Source organism: Halichoerus grypus, chromosome 6 (genome assembly GCF_964656455.1).
Source record: "Halichoerus grypus chromosome 6, mHalGry1.hap1.1, whole genome shotgun sequence".
Taxonomy (NCBI): domain Eukaryota; kingdom Metazoa; phylum Chordata; class Mammalia; order Carnivora; family Phocidae; genus Halichoerus; species Halichoerus grypus.
In genome coordinates, this window is record NC_135717.1 from 6,716,755 (window position 1) to 6,727,073 (window position 10,319).

General features: G+C 48.3%; 1 protein-coding gene across 3 annotated transcripts; it reads right to left on the reverse strand.

Annotated features, from left to right (window-relative positions):
• Positions 1-3,302: 3,302 nt before the first annotated feature.
• GJC3 (gap junction protein gamma 3) lies at positions 3,303-10,113 on the reverse strand. Of its 3 annotated transcripts, XM_036078782.2 has the most exons (4): positions 10,012-10,113; positions 4,080-4,668; positions 3,890-3,970; positions 3,303-3,605 (listed from the first exon to the last, which is right to left on the reverse strand). In XM_036078782.2, exons 2-4 carry the CDS (start codon positions 4,665-4,667, stop codon positions 3,510-3,512), a joined length of 765 nt encoding a protein of 254 aa, XP_035934675.2. In that variant the 5' UTR covers position 4,668; positions 10,012-10,113; the 3' UTR covers positions 3,303-3,509. The 3 variants fall into 3 exon arrangements, with proteins under 3 accessions (XP_035934675.2, XP_035934673.2, XP_035934674.2); XM_036078780.2 differs by having other exon boundaries at positions 3,890-4,668; XM_036078781.2 differs by having other exon boundaries at positions 3,890-4,671; positions 10,012-10,110.
• Between the last annotated feature and the right edge of the window lie 206 nt (positions 10,114-10,319).

Consider the following 10,319-nt stretch of genomic DNA (forward strand, 5'->3'; position numbering starts at 1 on the left):
GATGCTCCAAGCCAGCTTGGGATGATCTAAGATGCTAGAAAGGAGCAGATCCTGTAGCTGCAGCCGCAGCTGCTGGAGCAGTTCCCGACCCTCCTACCTGAAGAGGTCCAGACCAGAGTGCCAGAACAAAGCCTGGGAGTGGAGCTGTAACTGTCAGAAGGAGGACATTATGAATAATCTGATGGGACCAGAGAGTGCGTGGAAAGGAAATCAATTTTTTTAAGTGGGAGTGGTTAAGATTCGGAAGGGTGGATACATCCTTTTTCGGTACCCAACTTGAACAGCAACCATTTTGCTATCTCAAGAAACATCGATTGAGACTTTCAACAAACAGTATGCTTGCCTATTTCAGGGAATTGTCTGTTTCCCTTCATTGGGTTTTTTATTTTATTCTTCTCACTCTATTCCTTTTCTTACGAATGAAAATTTTAAATTCTTCTTGTGCCCCAATATCAGATACTGCCTTTCCTATAATATGCTCAGTAAGTAGTTACTGAATGTCCGATTAAATGACTTGAAAAGGGGGTTCCTGTGATCTCTGTGTTGGGGTTTTTGACAGAAGTCCGACAGAATATCTACTTTTTTAGATGTTTATACAACTAACAAATGCATTTTCTTTGAAAATTGGAATGCTGTATTGAGAAGGAATCTGAGTCTTAATATGGACCAAGCAGGAAGAAGTGCTCTCCTCAGTTACTGATTTTTGCCATGAATGTGATGTAAGCGTGTATGTGTCTATATGTCTGCCTATGTATTGAGTGGCAAACATAAGGTCCCATGACACCTTAAGGTCCTTATGGCTTCTATCCTGCCATACTCCTGAGATGAACTTCCTTCTTTACTGAAAATATCGAGGACTGCTAAGTCACAATTTTATTCATATGGAATTTCAAGAGACCCCAAATAGCTGAACAACCTTGAGAAAGAAGAACAAAGTCAGAGGATTCACACTTCCCAATTTCAAACCTTATTACAAAGCTACAGCAATCAAAACATGTGGTACTGGGATAGGGATAAACATATAGATCAATGGAATAGAATTGAGAGTCCAGAAATAGTGCTATACATTGACAAGCAATGGATATGCAACAAGGATGCCGAAAATCATTATATGGAAGAAAAATGGGCTTTTCAGCAAATGGTGTTGGGACTAGATATCCACATGCAAAAGAATGAAGTTGAACCCTTATACCATATATAAAAATTAATTCAAAATCAATCAGACCTAAATATAAAGCTGAAACTGTAAAACTCCTGGAAGGAAACTTAGGTGTCAATCTTCACTGCCGTGGATTAGGTATCCATTTCTTAAATATAACACCAAACTCACAAGCAGCAAAAGAAAAACTGATTAATTGAATTTCCTCAAAATTAAAAACTTGTGCATCAAAGGACATGATCAGTGAAGTGAAAGACAACCCACTGAATGGGTGAAAATATTTGGAAATCTTATATTGGATAAGGACCTAGTATCCAGAATATGTAAAGAACTCAACAACAGAGGTACAAACAACCCAATTAAAAAATGGGCAAAGGATCTGAGTAGACATTTCTCCAAAGAAAATGTACTAATAGTCAATAAGCACATAAAAAGATACTCAACATCATTAGGGAAATGTGAATCATTCCATAATGAGATACCACTTCACACCCCTAGGATGGCTACAATTTTAAAAAAAGAAAAGGAAGAGAAGAAAGAAGGAAGGGAGGAAGGAAAGAAAAGAGAAAAGAAGGAAGGGAGGAAGGAGATAACCAAGTGTTGGCGAGGATGTGGATACATTTGGAACCCATTTATACATTGCTGCTGGGAATGTAAATAGTACAGCTTCTGTGGAAAACAGTTAAAAAAGAGTTAGCATAGGCCCCAGCAATTCCACTCCTAGGTATTTACCCAAGAGAGTTGAAGACATATATCCACACAAAAACTAGTACATGAGTGTTCATAGCACCATTATTCATAATAGCCAACAAGTAGAAACAGTTCAAATGTCCATCAACTGAAAAATGGACCAAAATGTGTAGTAAGCCATACAATGAAATCATTAAACCATAAACAGGAATGAAGTACTGATACGTGCTACAACATAGATAGACTTCAAAAACATGCTAAGTGAAAGAAGTCAGTCGCAAAGACCACATATTGTATGATTGATTCCATTTGTATGAAAGGTCCAGAATAGAAAAATCTATAAAAGAGAAATATATATATGTAGAGAGAGAGAGAAAGTATATCAGTGGCTGCTTATGTTTGGAGGGGGGCATGGAGGTTTGGGGGTAAAAACTAAGTGTTGGGTTTCTTTTTGAGTTGATGAAAATGTCCTAAAATTGTATTAATAAATGCACAACTCTGTGATTATACTAAAAGCCGTTGAATTGTATGCTTTCAGTGGGTGAATTATGTGATATGTGAACTCTAGCTCAATAAAGCTGTTTAAAAAGGATTATCAAGAGGGAATTCCGAATGATGACATTTCCTTTTTTTTCCATTCTTGGTCACTTGGCTGGACTCTGGTTACAGTAGATGAGAGATTCTTTATAAAAACACTTGCGTAGCAGAAAGAAAAATTATTAATTTTCTAGTTGTTGATCCCTTGGGGGACCAAATGTCTTCCCTTAGGAGTGAGCCTTCCTGACTTACCCTGGTATAATTTGGGATTCAGAAGGAGAAAACAAAACCAGGTAGTTGCTCTTTGTTGAGAATTTGAGGGCAAGGAAGAACTGAGGGGGGAAGATGTTTCTGCAGGAAGGTGGGGGGCTGGAATACCCTCAGGCAGATGGGACGGAGAGACTCAGAAAAGAGAAGCTTGATATTTAGCTTTAAATTACCTGCCGAATCATACTGTGATGTAATCATACTCCCTTCCTGTTACCCCTGAATCAGCAGCAAAACTCTCCTGTCTTTTCTGGGTGGAAACGAGGGGTATGGGTTTAAAAAGTAGGAATTTGGCCCTTCGTGTGAGTTGCTGCTGGGCTGGAGACAAGAGGACAGCTGCTGTGCACCAAGTGGAAAACAAGAATTGAGCAGAAGTTGGAGCTAGCGTGGCCCCAGGTCCATAAGCCTCCAAGCTGCCAGTAATCGGCCTACAGGATGTGGCTGGGTGTTTGACTAAACCAAATCTGAATGTTAAAGGACACTGGGTTATAGATGCATGGAGGGCCAGTCTGAATATGACAAACACCGTGGGGCTGGGGACATCCAGAGGTTACGGGACTTTGAAGCTGGGGGGAGCAGAGACCGTGGAACCACAGAGGAGAGGTAAGTAGAGTCACCGTGGCAGGAAGATTGTATTCAGCAACAGGAATGCCAACAGCAGCAGCATTTATTGCGCAGGACAGGGGAGAAGCACAGTTTTACGGAGGCTTCTGCCGGCCGACTCTGGAACCAAGCCCGTGAAAATGGTGCCTCTGATACCAGGAGATTCTGGAGGGAAGGCACGAGCAGGAGTTCTCCCGGGAAATGCCTCAGGCAGCGTGGCCCGCCATGGCCCTGGGAGATGCTTCAACAGCCTCTAATCTGTCACGGAAGTAAATCCCCACTCAGGATGCGCGGAAGAAGATCCAGTCATAGGGTTCCCTTCAGAGGTGAGGCAGGTGGCTTCATAACTCTGCAAAGTAGAGAATCAAGCGGGAGCTGAGACTTTCTAAGTAGGAAGAGGCCTAAGTGGAAAGGCAGGAGGTACTGACTGAGCGCCCTGGTCCTGGTTCACTGGAAGGAATCGTCAAAGTCATGGGGATGGGGGTTGGGGGGGGGCTGGGAGCAGGGGTCAGAAGACATCTGCCTAGAACCTGGTTTTCTGTTTTGTAACACGCGGGAGGGACCTGCCGTGGGAGAGCATGAGGACAGAGACATCAGAAGCACGAAGAAGGAGGGACATCAGTGCCTTCTCACCTGCTTCTCGGAACTGCTCTTTGGCTTCCACCGCTGGGAAGCTATCAGTCGGTTCCTTGTGTTTTTTGGTGCTCTCTGCAGCTGGGGAGTAGTTAGAAGGAGGAGATTTGTGCTTCCAGGTCCTCCACCATCTCACCAGGCCCAGGAGTACAAGCTCCAAAAGAGTAAACAAGAGACAGAGCCCACTGACCCCAAACATGGTCTTCAGGAAGATGGTCTTCTCAGAAGGGCGGGACAGGTAACAGGTTATACTACCGAGGCAAGGCTCCCGACGACATGCAAAGGAGCTAGGCATCTTGAAGCCATACAGATGGTACTGCACCCCCAAGGCGGCCCCCTCAAGGACCAGCCGCACCCCCAGCTGTGCCACATAGGCCCAGAGCAGCCTGGGGCTCCCCGGCCCTGAGCCGTCTCTGCTCTTCTCCCCTTGGTGGAGCAGAGTCTCCTCCTTCACCTTTCCTGATTCTTCCCGATGCCAGATCAGATGATACAGAGTAAAACCCATGTAGAGGGCGCTGGGCACAGCCACCAAGATGACCTGGAAGGCCCAGAAGCGCAGGGGGGAGAAGGGATGGAAGGTATCGTAGCAGGCGGCCTTGCAGCCCGCCTGCTGAGTGTGACACACGAATTCACTCTGCTCATCGCCGTAGATCCCGGTCCCACTGGCAGCCAGCAGCACGAGGCGGAATCCCAGGAGCACGGGGAGCAGGAGGTGTCCCACGACGGTGGAATGCCTGCTCTCTTCAGCCAACAGCTGCCTCACGAACCTGCCGCACATCCTGCTAGGGAGCAGAGGACAGGCATGAGGGTGGGTGTGTTGCTCCCTGTCCTTCGGGAGGAGGGCAAGGCCACCCCTTCACTGTGAATCCAAGGATGGATAAAGCAAACCTTCTTGCTCCTCTCCAGGGTTCTGGTTGATTTATTACCAACACTGATGGCTCCTAATTCTAGGTAACGGAGTCATCTCTGTAAATTAGTGAGTGGATGTGGGAATGGCTCTCTGTTCTGCCCCGTTCTGTACCGTGTGGTAGAAGACCAGGCCCTGTCTGTGTCTCTCTCTTTCCCTCCCTCCCTCTGTCCCTTTCCCAAAGGCTAGTCAGAGTCCAGAGCCCTCTGAAAACGGTTTCTTCCCCAGTTGATGGCCGCCAGGCCTGGGGCTCCCCCCAGGGGCACCTGGACACAATCAGGGCTGACCCTGGGGGAAACATGCATTCTCATGCCCTCTGCTTTCCTCTGGCGCCAACCCTCAGCTGCTCACAGGTGTGAGGGTCTGGCCTCCGCTCCCAGTGCGGTGGTAAGATTGAGATGTGGTTAGGGTAGGGGGCTTGCTGTGGATCAAGTGAACAGAGTGTCAAGGCCCTCTTGAGTCTGGTGTTCTTTAGGCCCAACCAGCTTTGGAAAAGGAGAACGTTTTAAAGAAAACCCAGCAGAATCTACTAAGTGAATGTAATGAGGTGTGGGGCCAAAGCCAGAGCTGACTGGATAAAAATTCGAAATTCCACCCTGCTTTGTACATTGTTCCTTGGGCTCATCTCTCCCGCGTGGCGAGAGGTCACCATGGTCAGGAGCAGACTTCAGAAATCCCTTACTCCCCCGGACAGAAGAGCATCCTGCTGCAAGCCCGTGCACCATCTTTATCTTTGTCACAACACGGAGCCCTCCTCAATGCCCAGCCGCTGTGTCTCACCATCCCTATTCAGCCCAAACTTTATTCCACAGGGAAAATAGAGACTCTTTGGCGGGGAACCAGGCGGCCCCCCTCTTGTGCGGCTCCCTTCTGTCGTAGAGAAGTAGCTCTGCACTTGCCCAAGGCCACTGTCCCTCCCAGACCTGCGTCCTTGAGCCCCTCCAGTTGCATCAAGGACTTACCACCCTTGTTTCCTCTCTGCACTTGCTTAGGCGTCGCCCTTTCCTTCTTTTTTTTTTTTTAGATTTTATTTATTCATTAGTCAGAGAGACAGAGAGAGCACAAGCAGGAGGAGAAGCAGGCAGAGGGAGAAGCAGGCTCCCCACTGAGCAAGGAGCCCATTTCGGGACTCGATCCCCGGACCTGGGACATGGCCTGAGCCAAAGGCAGACGCTTAACCGACGGAGCCACCCAGGTATCCTGAGGCGTCTCCCTTTCAACTCTGGTAATAATAATCTGGATTTCTAACTTTATGACATGGCAGCAAATGGGACATGCCTATCTTGCCTCATATCAGCAAGGCAAGACGCACAAGGCCATTCAAATGGGCACTCATGTTATAAACTGCAGTTGACCCTTGAACAGCATGGGGGTTAGGGGCGCTTACCCCTCTGCAGTCAAAACTCCACATGTAACTTTTGGCTCCTCCCCAAAACTTAACTACTTATGCCTTCCATTGAGCAAAAGCCTTACCAACAACATAAATAATCAATTCACACATGTTTTGTATGTCATGGGTACTATATACTGCATTCTTACAGGAAAAGTTAGCTACAGAAAAGAAAATGTTACTGAGAAAATCATAAGGAACAGAAAATGCGTTCACAGTAGTGTATGTATATTGGAAAAAAAAAACCATGTATAGGCAGGAGGGTAGGGACGGGGGCAGCTGCAGCCCCTGGCCTCGCCCCAGGACAGTGACATTCCACGGCATGGTGGCCTCAGCTCAACAGAGGCAACTGCCAAGTGGCTCCTCAGGCAGGAACAGCCGCCCCATCTGCCTGGCGGTGCGCCACCAGCCAGTGGCCATCAGCAGATGCAGCCACTCGTGAAGGTGCCCGCCTCCAAGAAGCGGCCTTGAGGAGGGATCTGTGCCCGGCAGGGAGGAGCCCAAGGCCCACAGCTGCCCTGGCGCAGTCCCAAAACCCAGGTGTCCGACCTGACCAACAGCACACGGGACGATCTGCAGCCCTGCCTGTCCCAGGGCCCCCGGGGGCTGCCAACGTCCTCGGCAGTCCTCCCTGGGGAACTCGGCAGCAGGCTCAACTCCTGCCCCAGTAGCCTTGCATTCGATCCCGTGAAGATGGGATGGGCAGTTGTAAATAAATGCCTTGTGGCGCTTGCTGTCAACTCCTTTAAAAAAAAAAAAAAAATCCCCTGGGGCACCTGGCTGGTTAGGTCCGTGGAGCATGCTACTCTTGATCTCAGCGTCATGAGTTTGAGCCCCATATTGGGCGTAGAGATTACTTAAAAAAAAAAAAAAAAATGGACCAACAGGGCTCAAATCCATGTTGTTCAGGGGTCACCTATGTAGATAAGAACAAGCCAGTATGCCAGAGCTTGGGCAGAGAACCACATCACCATCCACCAACTGTGAGAAACTATATTTGCGGCCAGTAGCAATCAGAGTTTGAACCTCTTCTACCTGCCTCTCAGGCCCTATGTTTCTACCTCCATCATAGACTATGAAGAATCAGAAGTATTTCAGGCCACGGAAAATTCTTCTCCATAAAATTGGGTTAAAATTTTTAGAAGAAATCTATTTTCAGTCCTTAGAAAGAGGCAAAATTGGCCTCATGATTAAAGATGGCAGATTGAAGATAGAGGTCAATCCCCTCTCATTCCCGAGACTCCTCGAAAACGAGAGTAGATGGATCTTTAAGTGTTTAAACCCACTACAAATGGAGGAGAAAGATTACCAGTAGCACAATGAAAACCCACTTTGAAGGCAAATCAGATTGTGTACTGGCCAGCACACTGGGTGATTCCAGAATTCAGAGGAAGAAAACAAATCATTGAAAATAAGAAAAGGTAGGGGTGCCTGGGGGGCTCAGCCGTTAAGCATCCGCCTTCGGCTCAGGCCATGATCCCAGGGTTCTGGGATCGAGCCCCACATCGGGCTCCCTGCTCAGCGGGAAGCCTGCTTCTCCCTCTCCCACTCCCCCTGCTTGTGTTCCCTCTCTCACTGTGTCTCTCTCTGTCAAATAAATAAATAAAATCTTTAAAAAAAAAAAAGGAAAAAATAAGAAAAGGTAAATAGATAAGGGAAATCTGTTTCCTAATTTGAAAAATCATGACCACAGTAAAGCAAAATCACTAGCTTATTTATTGGATGAGAAAACACTTGGTGACGTGCCTGGGAAAAAGAGCAGTTTCTCCATAAATGTTTAACTGAGTTTTGTTTGGAGAGATCCTGAGTTCCAGAGGACCAGAAGGAAGGTCAGCTTCCAGTGTTGGCCCTGGGTCTCAGCCTTGGCACCAGTCATATCTGGGGCCTGATCATTTTGTTGGGGTGAGATGTTTAATAGCATTCCTGTCCTCGGTCCACTGGATGCCAGTAGCACACTTCTCCCCTCCAACCCCTAGATGTCTCCAGACACTGCTAAATGTCCCCTGGGGTCAGACTCCCCCCTGGTTGAGAACCACCGCCTTAGGAGGACAATGGCCCATCACCACTCCAGCTCTGTAAAGCAAGACATCTGTACTGGAGCATCTCAGAGGGTTTTTATTTGATGGGACATGATGATCGGCCCTTTTCCAGGCTGCTTGCACATCCTCCCTCCACAAACCCTGTCTGTGAGGAAGCCTGCAGCCCCTCCCTGCCTGATGAGTCTGTGGGGTCCTTGCACTTAGGAGAGGCAGCCCCAGGCTCTGGGGGCTTCTGCCCTGGTCCTCCTGGAGCGTTGCCAGCCTAAAGACTAATTTGGTAAATTCTCAAGTCTGGCTCTCAGCCTCAACCTCATTTCAAAGTGCAGGCCCAGCACGCTCTAAACGCGTTTCCAGCACATTCCCAGTAGGCCTGGGATTTAACACAGCAGGCTTGGCGTATTCCAATGTTGGGAATTTGAGTAATTCCTTTTTTTTTTTAAGGTTTTATTTATTTGAGAGAGAGAGCACAAGCAGGGGGAGGCAGAGGGGCAGAGGGAGAGGAAGAAGCAGGCCCCCTGCTGAGCAGGGAGTCCAACTTGGGGCTCGATCCCAGGACCCTGGGATCATGACCTGAGCCACCCAGGCACCCCGGGAATTTGAATAATTCCTGGAGGCCCTATCTCTGGTTCTTCTCTCTCTCCTGTGCCCACCCCAGACCTGTAGCCAGGCACCTAACGTCCTCTGAGAGACTCTAGGAACTGAACTGGGGTCTCCAGAGCTCACCAGAGAGCTTTAGAGATTTGGGAGGGAGAGAGAGGAAAAAGCAGGACAAAAGGACTTGGTTTGGAGCTCCCATATCTAATGCTGAGCACCCATCTGATCCTCTGCCCTGTAGCTGTTACCACCAAAACAACACAAATTCCAGGACCTCCTGTAAGGTTCACACAAAATCATGCTCCATCTCCCAAAATCTTCAGACCAAAGGCAATTTCTTAAAAACAAAAACAAAAACAGGGCCTAAACACAGGCCTTCCTCCTCCCTCATCCCCTGCTTTCTTGGGAGCCTGTGGTCTCCCCCATCTGTTTCAGCCATCCCCAGCGCTCTTGTTTCATTCTCTGAGACCCACATCCACCTCCCACAAGCATATCTGCAGCTTTGCCCACGGGGCCAGAGCCCCCAAGCTCGAGTCGGACCAGGCTAGCTGAGGGCCCAGCATTGTTTTCAAAGCTCAGCTCAAGGGACACCACTCTGTTTCTAGGAGTGGAGAAATAGTTTGAAAATAAATCTTTGGGGAAGGAGATGGCAGGATCTGAACCCTGTCGAGATTTTAGTTGATGAAGCAATACCCGTGAGCTCAAGATTTGGGGGAGGGTAGAAAGCCCAGAGTGTGAGGGGATTTTCAAATATGTAAATAGATTTTTTTTTTTAATTCCATCATGATTTTGCTAAGAATTTTTCTAAGCATCTCTATTCTTTGGGAGAAAAATTTCAGGATTCCATTGGTGTCAGAAGCCCTCTCAGCCAAGTACCGCATGAGGAAGGGATGTCCCCCGAGGGCCGTGCTGGACCTGGCTCACTGCTCCCGTGTCACCCCATCTGGCCTGGAAAACGTTCTAGATTCTTTTACCCAAAATGTGATCCCTGGATGCACTGGCATCACCAGGAATGCAGAATCCCAGGCAGCATCCCAGGCTTAACAAATCAAATCTGAATTGTAATAATACCCCCCAGGTCCCTGGCATATGCATTTGAGTTAGAGAAACCCAGTCTAGCACCCAGGCAGCCCCCACCCCCATTACCCCCAGGGCCTTGCGCCAGCCCAGCTGCTCTCTGCCCAGCACTCACCTGGCAGCACCGAGCGGGAGCACCAACACCGGGGAAAGAGGCAGGGCAGAGTCCTCAGGCTGGAGCCAGCAGGGTCCCAGCTCTCCCCCAGGCCCTGCCTCCCGCCACCACCCACATCCCCCCCTCCCCTCTTCATTCCTGGCAGCCTTAGTGAAGGGTACGAGAAGGGCAGCTGGAGGAGAGGGCAGCCCTGCTAGTAAAGAATGGGCTCTGGAGAATAACCTTCTGTTGTTGGGGGTGAGGGGGACCTCTTTTAAGTGCACTGAAACAGAGATTTTGGAAATCATCTGAAAGGAGAACAATGGCAT

Excerpts from the sequence above, each read along its gene's own strand:
- GJC3 (XM_036078780.2), bottom strand. The coding sequence starts at position 4,667 with ATGTGCGGCAGGTTCGTGAGGCAGCTGTTGGCTGAAGAGAGCAGGCAT.